At 37.7% G+C, this 16,979-nt stretch overlaps 2 protein-coding genes and 1 long non-coding RNA gene across 4 annotated transcripts in view; 1 reads left to right on the forward strand and 2 right to left on the reverse strand.

Moving 5' to 3' along the window:
* The first annotated feature begins 977 nt into the window (after positions 1-977).
* rh50 (Rh50-like protein) lies at positions 978-2,583 on the forward strand. Its single transcript, XM_036211854.1, has one exon. It carries the CDS (start codon positions 1,131-1,133, stop codon positions 2,574-2,576), a length of 1,446 nt encoding a protein of 481 aa, XP_036067747.1. The 5' UTR covers positions 978-1,130; the 3' UTR covers positions 2,577-2,583.
* Positions 2,584-10,540: 7,957 nt separating this feature from the next.
* LOC112145726 lies at positions 10,541-15,573 on the reverse strand. 2 transcript variants are annotated; one of them, XM_024271136.2, is made up of 6 exons: positions 14,885-15,573; positions 11,746-11,862; positions 11,638-11,668; positions 11,449-11,537; positions 11,292-11,383; positions 10,541-11,200 (listed from the first exon to the last, which is right to left on the reverse strand). In XM_024271136.2, exons 2-6 carry the CDS (start codon positions 11,801-11,803, stop codon positions 10,949-10,951), a joined length of 522 nt encoding a protein of 173 aa, XP_024126904.1. In that variant the 5' UTR covers positions 11,804-11,862; positions 14,885-15,573; the 3' UTR covers positions 10,541-10,948. The 2 variants fall into 2 exon arrangements, with proteins under 2 accessions (XP_024126904.1, XP_036067749.1); XM_036211856.1 differs by lacking the exon at positions 14,885-15,573 and adding an exon at positions 13,795-14,759.
* Positions 15,574-16,244: 671 nt separating this feature from the next.
* The window catches only part of LOC112145731, a 2,933-nt gene continuing 2,198 nt past the window's right edge, over positions 16,245-16,979 (reverse strand). Inside the window, exon 3 of the long non-coding RNA XR_002919128.2 lies at positions 16,245-16,781. This is a non-coding gene — a long non-coding RNA (uncharacterized LOC112145731). The remainder of the gene's footprint in view (positions 16,782-16,979) is intronic.

The raw sequence follows: 16,979 nt of genomic DNA on the forward strand, positions 1-16,979 counted from the left end.
ACCATAACCCCGGAGAACCTACGTGGTCAAATTTTGATGCTGCTTTTTTTCCCCCTTCTTTTTAATTATTATTTTAATTTTTTTCATTTCAGTTATTTATTTATATTTTGTCGATATAATTGGTGCTATCTAACATGAACAAACAAAAAAACAAATTGTCAAATTATGTTTGAAAAATCTGAAAAAAAATTGTTTCTTGGGTCCTGCAGGGTTAAATAATCTAAAATAATTGTATTTGTAGTCTGAATATTCCTTAAATTTTAATTGTCCTTGGAAATACCAAACTTAACTCTACATTTTCAATTTATCCTGTACAGATACCAGAATAAAATGATAATTCATGTGTTTTATATAAATTCTTGTTCTTAGCATTTTTGTATTTCTGCATTATAAATCTGTAAAGCAAATAAATGACTACTCTCCTGGTCTTAAAAAAAACTAGTTTAACAAAATGATTATGCTGCAATGTTCTTGATGACCTGTTACTTTTGATTACACAAATAAAGAATTACTTGTTTAAAGTAATGCATTTGAAAAATAGGATTTTAAAGTTTGCAATGTGTTTTAAACTTCTAAATATCTATATTATCTGTGATCATATAGTTTCACCCACATTTTACTTATTATTAAAAAAAGCTTGAATAGATGTTAGAACATGTTGTTATCAAATCTTCTTTTTGTCAACATTAAATTCCATTCATCTTTTTTATCAAATGTTAGCGGGGAAAAACGTTTTAAGCATTTCCTTTAGAAAATGTAAAGTATTTCAGGACATAGTTGGCATCTTGCTCCGAAAATGCAGCTTTATTTCTTCACAAAAGAAGCAACAATTTTCGGTAAGCTTTTAAAGAAAAGAAACAGTGGATTAGCAATGAGAAATCCATATTAATTTGCAAATGTTTATTTCAACTATTTACCATGTGGGACAGTGACGAGAACTTACAGGAGAGGAGATAAGGTTATATTGAAGTTTCTGAGGGACTAAAGTACATCTATGTCTAAAGTAGGCTACATACATTTCAAAGGGTTTTTTCCTCCAATGCTTTTAGCTGAGCTTATCTTATTTAAAAGAAAGTGTCCAAGAGCTATAAAAGAGAGAAACGAGCGTTTCTCTTGACTGGGGAGCCAACATGAAGTCCTCCACAAGTCTGAAGATGCGCCTGCCCGCTCTTGTGTTAGTGCTGGAAATAGTAATCATAGCGCTTTATGCTGTTTTCGTCACCTATGATGACGATGCTAATGCAAAGCTGCAAAACAATCAGACCAACCCCATGGACAACGCTCTGTACCGGGATTACCCCTACTTTGCTGACGTGCAGGTGATGATCTTCATCGGCTTCGGTTGCCTGCTGGCGTTCTTCCGCTTCTACGGCTTCAGTGGGATGGTCTTCAACTTCCTCACGGCAACATTTGCAATCCAGTGGGCAATCTTGATTCAAGGTTTCTTCCAGTTTTACTATGATGGGAAGATTCACCTGGGAGTGATCAACCTGCTGAACGCAGAGTTTGCCTGCGCCGTGGTGCTCATCTCCTTCGGGGCCGTGCTGGGAAAAACCAGCCCGGTCCAGCTCTTGATCATGGCTTTGCTGGAGATTTTAGTCTTTGCTGTGACAGAGTGGGCTGTACTTAAGTACATTAGGATCAATGATGCAGGAGGCACCATTCTCATTCACCTGTTTGCATGCTACTTTGGTTTGGGGGTTTCGTTTGTGCTGTACCGGCCCAGACTGAACAACGGACACCCTAAAGAGATCACCAGCTATCACTCGGACATCCTGTCAGTGATGGGAACTCTGTTCCTCTGGATCTTCTGGCCCTCCTTCAACTCTGCTCTCACCTTTAAAGGTGACGATCAGCACAGAGCGATCCTCCACACGTTCATAGGTCTGAGCTCCTCCACCATCACCGCCTTTTCCCTCTCTGCTTTGTTCAACAAAAGGGGGAAGCTAACAATGGCGGACATTCAGAACGTGACCCTAGCAGGCGGTGTGACTGTTGGTGCTTCTGTGGACATGATGATTTCTCCTGTAGCTGCATACGCCCTCGGCGTCATGGGCTGCACTGCCTGCTTCCTTGGTTACAAGTACATGACCCCCTTTTTGGCCCAGAGAATGAGAATCCAAGACCAGTGCGGCATCCACAACCTCCACGGGCTCACAGGCCTCATTTCATCCATCGCAGGGATCTGCGCCATCCTCCTAGCCACAGAGGAGACCTACGGACCCAGCATGTATCAGATCTTCTCCCATCGAGCTCCTCCTGAGGGAGATCCAAAACTGCTGGAGCTGCAGAAGCTGATTCCGGGCCTGAAGCCCGGCCTGGGCCGCACGGCTCGGGATCAAGCCCTGTACCAGCTCGCTGCTATAGTCTCCACCATTGCAGCTTCCGCAGCTGGAGGGGTGTTCACCGGCCTGATAATGAAGCTGCAGTTCCTGGCATCACCGTCAGATGAGGACTGTTTTGACGACCAGCTTTTCTTTGATGTGCCCTCTGACTTTGCCAGCATTGAGGAGCTGAAGTCTGGAGCAATCTCCAACGAAAAAGGAAATGTAGACAAGGCAGACTCAAAGGTGTGAAGCCGCACACAGGGGAGGGATTTTTACAACCCATTTATGACAAAAGGTGGCGAATATTATGCTAATAAAATAAATTGTGTTGTTTCCTTTAGTCTTTCAACTGCTTTTTGTATTAAAGAATTGTGCATGAAAACAGTTTTGCGTCATGTTTATCACAATGGATTTTATTTTAAATAAATATTTTAATAAACAGACATTTTTCTTACACATTTCTTTACAAGTTAGTTAGAAAAAACACATCCCCTCTTTACTTCAATGAACTGCAGATTTTATAAACCGTATATTTGTAATGACAAAAACTGATTTTTATTTTTTATTTTGCTGTATTTTCATATTAAAGTTAGTTTCTAATAAATTAGTACAGTTTGTAATCTTAGAGATAGATAGAAATTTTCAAAACTGTTTTCTAAATTTGTTTACACTACAGATTTTGAGGGAAACTGTTGCTCTTTAATCACAGTTTTCTTTTCATCCATCAAGAGACGATGATGAAGAACCCAAAGCACAAGAGACCAGGCTGAGGGACGGGAAGTTAAGAACTTTAATAAATAAACTCATACGTGATCAAACTTTAAACATGGAGGATATAAATGTGTGAGAAAGTTGAAAAACTGAAAATCAGATTCTTAAATACAGTGAGGACCATAAACTTAATGGACCATAAACAAATGGAACCTGGTGTGACTGAGACAGAAGAAAATCTGTAACTAGAACATGACAAAAATCTAACAGACCTAATAAAAAGCCACATATATCACATCAACATCCTATTATATAATGCTAGACAATCCAAACACAGTTTCATTCCCAATTGAGGTTGTTGCAAGTAATCTAACTAAAAGAAAATTTAGTCTTGTTTCTTTTATTAAGTTGATTACACTTCATTTTCAAAATAAAGGTGTTTGATGTGGTCCGGATGTCCCCTGGACACCTACCTGGAGAGGTGTTCCTGGCATGTAGCACCGGGAGGAAGACTCGGGACACGTTGGAAAGACTATGTTTCTCAGCAGGCCTGGGAAGGCCTCGGGGTCCCCCCAGAGGAGGTGGAGGAAGTGACTGGGGAGAGGGAAGTCTGGACATCTTTGCTGAAACTGCTGCCCTCGCGACCTGGTCCTTCAATAACAGAACACCTGCATGGATATGTGACGAAAGACTGAGCAAGAATGAAATGAACGATGTAGAAGACTGTGGCGAAAGCAGCTGTGATGTTGGCCTAGAGGCAGGAGGCCGAGCTGAACATGTTGAGGTTCTCTTTTGGAGTGACCATTGACATACATTCATTCATTGGACAAAACAAGGTTTTTTCTATAGAAAATGCTTTACCTCCGGCCCTCACAACATCAGGCGAGAGCCGTCATTGTGGCTTCCTGATTCACTACACCCATTTGAAACTCACCTAAGGTGATTGATCCGAGTCATGTTTTTAGATTAACTACTGTACTTCCTATTTGTAACACAAGAGGAGGAGAGGGGTTGATATGTCCAGTGATTATACAGTCAATGGGAGTGAGCAGGAGGGACAGGATGAGGAATGAATCCATCAGAACAGTTCATGGTAGATGTTGGGAAGCAGACTGAGATGGTTTGGACACGTTGAGAGACTAACAGTAAAGGATGCTGAGGTTAGAGCTGCCAAGGAGAGGGTTCAGCCAAAACAGCCCAAACTAGCATTCTTGAAAACAAAAAAGGATAGTAAAATTTAACAAAATTACACATTGAAACAATATTAGGAGGAGGTTTTGTACAGATTTATTTTTTCCTTACATTGAATCCTTATCAGACTTTGACTGAACTAGAGTTCATGCCCTCTCAGCACATATTTGAAGTTAAAACTGTCTTTAATTACTCAACAGATTTCCGACTTCTAAAACAGTCAGTCCAGACCTGCTGCTGTTTTTTTATCTACAAATTGTGGACTTTAGCTGATAATGTCCAATGTAAAATAATCTAATCTGTCCGTATCTGGTCACCCTTTACACAAAGAGAACTATCTCAACAAGTTCAATATTTGAGACATTGGTAAATGCTGGCCTGAAAATCACCCAAATATAGGAAATTTACACAAAGTTTAGGAAGAAAACTGCTTGAAATTGCTGCAATAATCTATTTTTCTGCAAATTAGACCCCAAAACAATGCATTTAGAAATAACTAGAATCCTAAATAATGAAAATGTTTATCTGTATTTATATATAGCCTCGTTAAAGTCTGACCATGAATGTGTTTGTTAAAATTACATTGAGTCAACAAAACGGTTTGATTTTTGTTTTCCCAAATATTTTATTTTAAAATGACAGATAAGCAGATTTCCTTTGCAGCGTTCCTGCAGCTATCAAAGATACAAAGGTTAACCAAATAGTGGGGCAGCATAGCAAACCTATTGTGCATTTTGTGATACAAGCACCAAATTTGGCACACATGTACATTAACATGCTGCGAATATTTTCAGATATTGGGCCACTTGGAATTTTCTCTTTATGTCCGCCATATTGGATTTCAAAATGGCTGACATTGGAAATATACATTTGCGATTATGTGTGGTTCTAATGCTGCTATTGGCAGGGCCCAAAGCGCTTCACAGTCACAGACCCATTCACCCATTCACACACACATTCACACACTGGTGGTGGCTCCGCTGCCGATGGTGGAAACCTCTTCATTGGCACCAAGAATGATCTCATCACATATGCTTGGAAGAAGTCTCTGATGCCAAGACAGAGACTCCTGTCACTACCTGTATAGTGCTTGATGGAGCAGCCATCGTCCAGATGCTGGAGCCAGCTGCTTCAAAGACCTTTGAAGAGTATACACATCATATCTTCATCCCATATATATTTATGAAGCTGCAAGCAGTGTCATGGCTGGATCTGGTCTGGGATACTTACCTTGCTGATTCACTGAAAGGTAGTACACGTGCAAGGCGGGGACAAGGCGTGTGGAGACGTGTGGTGGCTACTGCGGCCATACCAGGAAACTGGCAGAACTTCCTATGGGTGGACAGCAACAAGACTGAGCTGTTCAGGTTCCTCTCCCCTGCCCTCATGGAATGGTTTGACCAAGAGGACAAGCAACTTGTCATTACTGATGGAGAGGTAGTGCTCACCAAGCCACTGATACTAGATCTGACCTCACTCACCCCATGCAACCATGAAGAGGCTGACAGTCGGATATTGAAGCATGGACACCATTCTATAGTCATCCGGACTGTAGACATCAATGTTGTAGTGCTGGCAGTGTCTGTGGTACAGGAGTTGCAACCAGAAGTTGAACTATGGGTGGCCTTTGGAACAAGACAACGTTTCCGATACCTAGCGGCACATGAGATAGCAGCTAGACTGGGACGAGACAAGGCTTGTGCATTGCCAATGTTCCATGCTCTAACTGGATGTAACACTGTGTCCAGCTTTGTCAGACATGGAAAGAAGACTGCTTGTGCAGTCTGGACAGTTCTGCCAGAACTTACTGAGGCCCTGCTTCTGTCCTCTGCACCATAAGACATTCCAAACAATACAACATGCATAATCGAGAGGTTTGTGATCCTGCTGTATGATTGAACCTGCAAATGCACGGACATTGACAAGGCCAGGAGGAAACTCTTCGCAAGGAAGAACAATGTGCAGCTGATCCCTCCTACAAAGGCAGCTTTAGAGGAACATGTCAAGAGGGCAGGGTATTAAGGTGGACATGTGTGGGGTCAGATACTGCTGCCAGCACCAGAGCTCCCTCCACCAACCAACTGGGGTTGGTCTATGACTGGAGGATAGTACAGACCATACTGGACTAGACTACCTGAGGCAACTCACAGGTGCATTGAGCTGGTTTCTTGCAAGTGCCAGAAGGGGTGTGTGAGGCGATGCAAATGCAAGGCTGTCCTTCAGTGCACAGCCCTCTGTGTGTGTGAAGGGCACTGCGTATGACGATGAGTCCACGGCATACATGTACTAGTGGCAGTGCTAAACTTGTTAACATGACATTTTTTGTGTACACATATCTTCAGTAGTGACATATAACTAGCCGGTATTAGCCGGCATTAGGCCATGTAGCTCGTCAGAATTGCACTTAAGACATTTGCAGACCTAAGACTTTTACACCCATTTAACATGCTTTAATAAAATCATTATTAAGTATCATTATCATCAAGTATTGTGTTCATTCTAATATATTCCTAGTATAGATAATTTCCAAATACAATGATATAATAAACTGTGAAAGATAACATTAAGTTGAAATTATGATTGTGTATTGAATTGGGCATTGGATTAGATTTGTGACTTTGATTTTGATTTGTGCATTTTGATTATTCATTTGATTGGTACAAGTCGATTGTAAAATTGTTACCATTGGATTCCTTGTCCCCAAAAACATACATGTAGACACAAGAATCAAGCCAATAGCAACATTAGAACCAAAGATAATCACAAATGCTTATTTCAAATGTCGGCCATTTTGAAATCCAATATGGCGGGCATAAACAGAGAATTCCAAGTGGCCCAATATCTGAAAATGTTCGCAACATGTTAATGTACAAGTGTGCCAAATTTGGTGCTTGTATCACAAAATGCACAATTCTGTTAAATAAATGGGCTAAACTGCCCCACTAAAAGGGATCAGTGGGTCTTTCATTAACTGGAAAGGTCACACAGGATCTAATTAGTGACAATTAAAAAGCAAAGTTCTGTCTTTTTTTTTGGCCTTGGTGTTGCTGTAATCCTGCAGCAGAAGATTTGCTCTGGTTTCATCCTCTCAATGCATCGTTCTCTTTCATGCATCAAGCTAGAGTGGTAAGCTGCTCTGTGACATTACGCCACTTTTTTTGTGGTAATTTGAGGGGCAATAAATTAGCCAGAATGTGGCTAAAATTTGCAGTCAAACTGTTATTTACTCTTGCTGATGTGCAGAAATATCTCCATCTTTATGTGTAAATGTTTTATCTAGGAAACAGTACAGGTCAAGCAAAGTCAGGACAAAAATACTACAGTACAAACTTTTTGCCCAACTGCAATAAACATTTGAAACATGGAAACAGGAAACATTAAACCTGGACCATTTCTATTAGACTGCTTAAATTATGCATGTTTTCTTTATTTACATATATTTTCTTCTGGTTTTAACAACTTTAACTCATTATATTCAAGTATCCTGGTTTACTTTAAATTAAAAATGAACTTTTATTTAGCAGCAAATTGATTTAATTTCCTTTTTTAGTTAAATGATATGCACTTATTTTACATTAATTTTAATGTATTATTTTAGTGGCAAGTTTTTACCGTGGGTTATTTTAAGGTGTAGGTGTTGGACTCAATGAGTTAAATTGCTAAAGACGCTACGCTAGCCTGTTACCATTATCCAATATGCGTAAAGAGCGACCCAATATTGGACGGGGCAGTAAACAGTGAGATGCAGCTCAGCAGATACAGTAAAATGGATATAGAATGCTTTTTAGGGCTGATTTTAAAAGGAAGAAAATACTGGAGGATCTTATAAGTAGATCCACTTGTAGATCCTACAAGTGGATCTTACAGGTAGATTCACTAGATGATTCCATAAGTGGATCTACAAGTGGATCCTAAAAGTAGATTAACTAGTCAATCCCACAAGTGGATCCCACAAGTAGATTCACTAGTCAATCCCACAAGTTGATTTTACAAGTTAATTCGTTAGAAGATCCCACAAGTGGATCTACAATTGGATCCTAAAAGTAGATTTACTAGTTGTATCCTAAAAGTAGATTTACTAGTAGATCCCACAACTTGAACTTACATGTAGATTCACTAAAAGATCCCACAAGTAGATCCTACAAGTAGATTTGCTAGTCAATCCCACAAGATCCCACAAGGGGATCTACAATTGGATCCTAAAAGTAGATTTACTAGTTGATTCCACAAGTAAATTTACTAGTAGATCCCACAACTTGAACTTACATGTAGATCCACTAAAAGATCCCACAAGTGGATCCTACGAGTAGATTCACTTGTAGATCCCACAAGTAGATTTACCAGTAAATCTCACAAGTGGAGCTTACAAGTAGATCATTCCCAAGTAGATCCATAAGTTGATCCCATAAAGTGGATCCCACCCTACCTCTATCAGAAGGACTCTGGCACCCGCGTGACACCGGGCAGGTAGTTTTCCAAACGCTGCATGTCCCTGTTCGCCCCCGGACTGGGATTTGGCGGTGGGCTTTTTCTTCTTCGCTCCCCACTATTGAGGAAATGCTGGTTACTTTTTTTTTCTCCACTTAGTAATCTGCTTACCAGCGGGTCATCTAGTCTGATCTGAGGTCGAACACATATACAAATACCATGGTTATACTCCACAAAACAAAAAAGATCAGTTGTTCCTGCCAGAAAATGTGGAAATAGTGTCAAATCTTAAGCTGACTTTAAATAGGCTACAGGATCAGACTAAATGTTCACTATTGGCTCGGGCTTCTGGATTTGCATCTTGAAGTTCTCCATATTTGGAGACAGTAGACATTCAGACCTTGGCTAGTCATAAGCTTGTTGTTCACATAAAAAGAAAAACATGCAGCACAAAGTAAAATACATTCCTGTAAACCATCACAGTGAAAGAATGCTGTTTGATTTTGGAAATCAACAATTCCAGCAAAATATTTGAACAAAAATGTGCTCTTCATCATTTACAGAACATCAAATTTAATAAACAAAAACTGATCTGAATACTTGAAGTTTCCTTTAATGTTGTTTTTTGTTAAATTATTCTACATTTTTTTGTAGTTTTTAGGAGTGTCTTTAATGTAACGCTTGCCTTTTCAAACTTTTCTTTTTCAGGAGCTAAATGTTTTCCTTAAAATGAACTCTATGTGATTCAGAGTTTAAGTTGAAGTACAAGAAGTATCTGTTTTATCAAAAATATGTTAAATCTAAGATTTTAATAGTTTTGGCTGTCAAAAGCATATATACGTGTAATGAGGAGTTTACTTTAAAACGTTTTAATTTATCATAAACTTTAATATTTTTTATAATTGAATAATACACAAATATATAAAAATCAATAAAAATCTGCTTTTCAGATTTAATATATAATATTTTACAGTAAAATGATTGATAAATCAAATATTTCTACAGCAATGTGAATATCTGAGCCAAGTGGAGACAATTCCTGATGTGATCTATAAAACCCCATAAAAACCTGAAAAAAAGTCATAAACAAGATAATGAAGTTGCTTTTATTTCTGCTCAACAAAAATATTTGGATTTGAAAATGTATTTATCAACTTTTTCATTTTGTAGGGAAACATTTATGTTATATTTATTCAAGTTATACATTATATTTGGGGTCAAATCAGAACAAAGAATGAGCAACAGCTAAAAAAAAACACTGATATCAAAGTTTTATCAGAACTTCAACAAAGATTAGAGGAAAGCGAGAGCAGCAGTTTAATGCCGACTCAGTCAGCACTTTATGATGATAATGTGAATTTATCTTGATGGTCATTGGAAAAAAATATGTTGCCTTGCTGATTCTAATGAGGATAGCATTTGCTGAGCCCAAATATTTTAGTTTTTGGCATATTTAGTCATTTTAGCGGACAAATTGGGAGTTGTTGTGTTTTGTTATCTCTGATCTATTAAGCATATTAAAATAGTTTTGCCTTCAACTTGTGCCTAGAAGTCTATTTATAATCTCAGAGATGCTTGTAAATGTGTTTTACAAAATGCATTGAAGAAAAAACAGTTTCCAGCTGTAGGAGGTCAGCTTTGACCATAGACTGTATATTAATTTACTTTAACAGTCAATGCTATGACTGGTTTGGAGTTAAAATATTTTATTGTATTCATGTAAAAGTTACTCCTCCATTTTTGATAATAAATTACACAAGAAAATATTGTCTGTTAATATTTGAAGAGTTTATCCTGTTGTGTTAAAGTAGTATGTTTTTGTCTGTGTTTGTTTGCTATGTGTGTCTAAATAAACAAGAAACACTTTAACAAGTTGCACAATATCATGGGTAATACGAACAATATTTTTTATTTTGATGTTTACAAATACTTATGAATATTTAATGAAAATATTCCCGTTTTCATAGTTTTTTAATCCTAAAAAACAAACTATTTACATATATATGAATGACAGATTTTCTTAACAAACTCACTTGAAAAACATTGAATGTGTATAAGCATAAGCATACGGATCAAATAAATGGTCTTGCTGCTTCTGCTAGAATATTTTTGGATGTTTTACAGTCTTTCGTTTTTCATACCTATCAAGCAAAGTCATAGGAGGTAGTTTGTAAACCTGTCTGTAACCCAGCTGGGTTCACATCAACCACATTTTCCATGTGCTACACACAGAAGGCCTTCAAAGTGTTCTGCCATGACAACAGCGCCGTCGTGTGGTTACAGGTCTCGCCTCAGAGATGGTTTGCATACTCCTCCATGCCGTCTGCACAGTCGATGGTTTTGGCTCGCTGTGTTTGCACAGAAGCGTACAGATCAGACACCGTGGAGACAGCGTCTGGGTTCTCCTCGTTGTCTTCTCTCTCGGACTCCGTCGGCTCCTCTAAAGACGCCTCCCGGGAGAACTGCGGCTGAGGAGAGCCGCACTTGGCCTTCTGCCGCGGAGCCTTGAGGGTCAGGTTGGCGTAGCAGTCCTGACTTTTGGACTAAAAGTAAAAACAGAAACAGTTTCATGTTTTTATGCATCCTTTACATTTTTATGTCAAATTCTATAAATAAGAACAATAAAGGCTCCACCTGTGGGTCAGATGCCACTCTCTGCAGATTTCCCAACGATGAAGGGCTGACTGAGGAGCAGCAAGCCTCACTTTCTGTGTACACACCTACACCTGTAAGCAACAACATGCTGTAGACTCACACAAATGTAAAACACAAACACAAACACACCACTTACTTGTTTGCATGTAGTTTAAGTTTCCATAAATGGGATTATCCTCCATTTGGCATGAAGCCTGACTTGATCTTGATCCATTCAAATGAAAACTGGAAAAAAATGAGAAGAAAACACTTAAAAATATAAAATAGATGAATGAAAAAGTGTGAATAGTTATTTGTTTGGATATACATAATCCAGGTGACATACCTTTTTCTAACTTTTACACACATCACTTTTCCTGTTACAATAAAAATAGCAAATCTATCATTAGATTCAAGAAAAGGTCATTTTTTTCTACTGTTTTAAAGTAAATACCTGACTTGAATTTCATAATGCAGCAAATGAAATTCAGAATTGCAGAGAGGAACAGCATTGCACAGAGAACCCAGAAAACCAGGCGAGCGACAAATGGATAACACTCAAAGTTCCACACTGAAAAAAAGAAGCACAGTTTAAATCAGGGGTGTCAAACTCAATCGCACAGGGTGCCAAAATCCAAAACACACCTTAGGTCACGGGCCGAACAGGATAAACATTTATTGAACACACTGAAATGATTTTTTTAAACCATAACTTTTTAACACTATTATGAACTAGACATATAGCATAGCTGTGATAGTGCTAGTGTGAATGCTGTAACTGAATTTAGCCACTGAAGATGCTGAAGCTGATAGCTAAAAACACTGAAGCTGATAGCTAAAAAGTGGCCAGCTAAAATATTAGCTAAATGCCACATTAGCCTAAAAGAGCTAAAAAAAAAAAAAAACCTCGCGTTTGCCAAAACAGCTAGCATGTAACTGAAAAAAATAGCTAAACTTCAAAACAGCCTAAAAATAATTAAAAAAAAGCTTAAATTGGCCAAACAAAGTTAGCATCTAAATATTAGCCTAACTTCAGAACAGCCTAAAAAACTTTAGAAAAGCCTAAACAGCTAAAGCAGCAAGCATGTAGCTGAAATATTAGAACTCCAAAATAGCCTAAAAAATCTTAGTAAATGCCAAAATAATCCAAAAAGCTAGAAGATTGACAATTTTTAAAACTTTTAAAACGTTTCTTTTTAACATAATTATGAATAAAAAAAAAGCAGGAATATTATTCCAGATTAAATCAACTTAAACCTTAAATAACTTTCAATATTTCATTTACCATAAAAATATATTTTGTCAAATTATACAAGTTAGAAATAAGTGCAAGATAAAATTGGGCCATTGATAATATTAATATAAAATGATCTTGAGGGCCAGATGTAATTACTTGGAGGGCCGAATCTTTGACACACGTGGTTTAAATGAATAATTTTAATCATTAAATCGTTGTAAAATACACAAATAAACGAATTAAAATGGAAAAAAACTGCAACATAACAGGATGAAAATCCAACCCAATCACATTAAGTTCTTCACAAAAGCTGACTTTGATGAGACTTTTGGAACAATTAAAAAATCTTGAAATAAAAATGTAAAATAGAACAAAAGATTCTGTCTATTGCATAAGTCATGGAAAATCAGAGCAGTGAAGACAAAAGCAGCCTCTACATCCTTTGCAGCTCATTTATGTCACATGCGCGCTCAGCCGTGATCACATCAGTGGATGTGGTTTCATCGAGGTGTGGATGGATGCGAGAGTGCAATGTACAGCAACTTTTCGCTGCAGGAATCCAAACTTAGCAAGGCATGCTTGATTCATTTCCTTCCTCCAACATGTTGTGTGTTTTTTTTTTACACAGCTATTTGTGCTACTGAAAAATGAGGGCACCTATTTGAAAGAGGTCAAACATTTTATTTATTTTTCCACTGCAACATCACATGACGGACATCCAAATCCAATCAGTTTTGATTATGAACACCAATTTTCCTGCACACAAATCCAGGATTGATCCTCAACTGGTCCTTTAATTCAACAAAAAGGTGAAACTGGTCCTTTAAAAGTGTCAAATAGGAACACTAAAATATGCTTGGAATATTTTTACACTCAGTTAATAAACTTGTTGAATAGAAAATTTGGTTATGGAAATCTACAATTTACAATTTAAATAATAAAAGTGCTTACAATCTTTTCAAAAGTTTTGCTCTTTGCTGTTTTGTCTCTGTTGGATGGGAAATCCCCAGAAAAATGAATGGTTTATCCCTAAATGTTTGCTCAGCGGCACTCTCAGCATAGACTGTTGCTAAATTGGGTGTTAAGCAGGCTAAGGAGGCAGCTGTCTCATTCCCACTGGAAGCCTGCTGCTAAAAGAATATAACTGTTTTAAAACACAAGTCAGTCTGGTGCTCGATTAAGCACATTTTATTTAAAATCCACTAAAGGGCAACAGCTTTTCACTCTAATAACAATAAAACGACACCTGCTTCAGCCAAAACTTACCTTTAGTTTCTGTGTTATTGCAAAGGTCCTCCATAGCCTGAAGTTCAACAATCGAAGTTCTGGTGTTTAAAAATCTGCTCAGCCTCGTGTACCGAGAAGAGCCGGATTCTGTCTGTGCGCTTCTGTGTTTTTCTGTCTTATCTTGGTTGGAGGAAGTGCTCTTTGCAAAAAGCCACAGACTCCTTTTTTTTTCGACTGTAACGTTAACAATAAATTAAAAAAAAAACATTTTGAAGAAAATGAAGTACGTTTGGCTTTGTACAGTAAATGTACAAAAAGGAGTTTGTTGTTACTCCTCTGTAATGTTAAGACCTTTTTCAGCCTTTTATAACCTCTTATCCTCTAAAAGTCTTGAGAATAAATACAATGTCTGAACATCAAACAATTTAGTTTCGAACTTAAAGAGAAACAGTTCTTAAAATACAAGATAGATAAAAAATATTTCCAATTATTTATTGTAAATGTATATTGTCGAAAAAGAGAAAATATTATTATGTTGAATATTATGGACTAACATGTGAAAAGTAGCTGGAGGGATAAGCTTAAATAAGCGTTGGCTTCTTCCTATCCCCTTTTCAAACATGTATTTTTTATTTTATAGTGTTCTACATGTTTTGTTTTACATGTTTGAAAAAAAAATCTGAATAAAAAAAAATGCTTTTGAAAGAATGAATTTAACAAACATGGGTGTCAGTAAGCTTAGCCGTGAAGAATTATCTGGTAATAGAAGCCAGTACCTAGCCTCAAAAAAGAGCTGGTTGTTGAGTGTGTGAGCATCAAAACTTTAGTTCATTTTCATTCATTCTCATCCAATAAATGTATCTGCCTTACAAACTTAAAAGAAAAATAACATGGAATCCAATAACAAAATCTTTTGCCTGTATAAAAGATTGTTGTTTCAAGAAAAAGTAATCTAAAGACACAAATGTAATTTGTAATGTAGAGTTTCCACACCTGTGCTTAGATGTTGGCATTGAACAAACATCAAAAACAAGTTTGAACAAACAAAGTCTTTGAGTCACATGGTTTCTGCTTGGCAGAATCAATCTGATTAATCAGATAGCTTAGAAAAATGTATTTTTGTTTATACCTGAAGGTGTCTGCTTTAACCACAGCCAGGGTTCAGATGAAAGTTCTGGTTCTAGAACTCAGTCCTAGATGTAGAAGAGAGACGGTTGAAATGGATCTATGTTTAATAGTACAGACCTCATCTTCTTTAATGGAACAACTTACAGAATGTGTGATTCTCAAATACTTGTTTGCTCCTCAGTAAAACAAAAACTCTTCTGCAGTTTGGGGTTTGTCCTTTTTAGCACTTTTCTAAAGTTTGTAGATGCAGATTATTATTAAATCTTTATATTTTTTTTACTCATTGTCTTGGAAGTTGAGTCATAGCAGCTGGATTTTAATAACTTTTTCCTTTTTTTTTTAAATCCAGTCGCTGTGACTTAACTTCAGCACCACCAGGATGAATGAGAACTGAAACCAACATTTCTACTCAATCCATCCAATTTGATGAGTAAATTGAAATAAATCCTCCCGTGTTGTCGAGTCATTTGGCATCAACAGTCGTCTCTTATGTAGACATTATCTCTGATATTCTTAGGTTTGTGATCAGGAGCTCCAGTCCAACTTCTTTGAGCTGTATTTTCTGATCTGCACGTCTGTTTCAGGATAACAAAGCTGACGTCATCTATGGAAGTTTTTTTAGCTCATAATTCAAAGTTTTATGCATTTTTCAATTGACAATTCAATTTGCAAATGCATCATGCAATTTGCAATTCAATGTTTAATCAGGCTTGCAAAATGATAATTCATTTTGTAATTTACAATTCAATATGAAAATTTACAATTAGATATCACAATTTTACAAAACACTCTTAGCTCTGCATGGCTAAACCACAGCACACGCCAAATCTGCATTTATGCAACACTGTTAGTTTGTCATCCTCAAATTCTGAGCAGCTTCTCTGTATAGACATCCTAACCTGCGACTGCAGCCGTCTGAGCCTTTTATTATCATCTGCAGCGTCTTCAGCTCCAAGCTCAGATTTTCAGCAGTCACGTTTCCTGTAGAAAACGCTGTTCTTCTAGTGTTTGACATGTTCTGCATTTGGTTCTCATTGCAGAAAGGCCTGCTTCAGGATGGAATTGATTCAGCGCATTTTTTAACATTGGCTAATGTCCAATAAAGTGAATTCAAATACAGTATGTGTATTCCAGTTCTTTGCCATCACTAGAAGTCTGGGCTCTTATATTTTATTTTAGGTGCATTTGAAATGGAGTCCATCAGTACTTTGGTTTGGTGTGGTCAGGAGCTGCCCTCAGCAGCTTCTCATTGTGACTCCCCCTGGTTTCTGAGCAGGTAGAGTCCTCTTTCTAACAAACTGCTGTCCCCTTTTGATTTAGACCCATTGGTATTTTTAAAGAAGCACTGTTTGAGGCTGCTGTTGGAGAAGCTCTCACTGAAATGGTTCTTGATGTTTATTAATTCATTCTGTGGGATTTAGAAAAACATCTCTGGATTCTCCATTAAGAGTTTTCTGTTTTTGTGTCTCCATCCTGTTTTCAACAACACAAAGAAAGTAAAGTGTTTCTGGGTTTTTCTCTGGATGTGTGACGAAGCGTTCTGGACTGAATCATGGCTAAATGAAGCTGACCTTTCTGTCTCCTGGTCTGAAGGAGCCTCACTTCGTACCTAAATGTTCACTGTTTGTGGTGTTCTTTTTTGACCTCTGTGCTGCCCACTCTGTTAGACTCGCTGAAACCTGGCCCAGTCGGGGGCTCTGTCTCAGAACAGCGGTTCCCAAACCCTCCCACCTCCAACAGTGAAGCCTCATATCAGAGCAATCGGTCAAAAGGCCTTTAGAGTGTAACTGCAAATGTCTGAATGGTCTCAGCATCAGGTTATGTCTTTCCCTTCTTCCCGTCAGCAGTTTGGGAACCTCTGCTCTGTCCCGCTCCACCTGTAGCTGCTCTTCCTGTAACTGAAACAATAAAAATGTAAGATGATGTTTGAAGGCGAGCCTCACTTTAAAGATCTTAATTCCACTGACTCGGCCTCATGGTTTTTTTTTTACTTCCTGACCTGATGTGGCTGAAATGTTTGCTCTTGCAGGTTCAGGCAGCTGTAATGGTAACTGTATGATGGAAAAAGATGTTTGCTTCTTTAAAAATATGATATT

This window comes from Oryzias melastigma, linkage group LG5, assembly GCF_002922805.2.
Source record: "Oryzias melastigma strain HK-1 linkage group LG5, ASM292280v2, whole genome shotgun sequence".
Taxonomy (NCBI): Eukaryota; Metazoa; Chordata; class Actinopteri; order Beloniformes; family Adrianichthyidae; genus Oryzias; species Oryzias melastigma.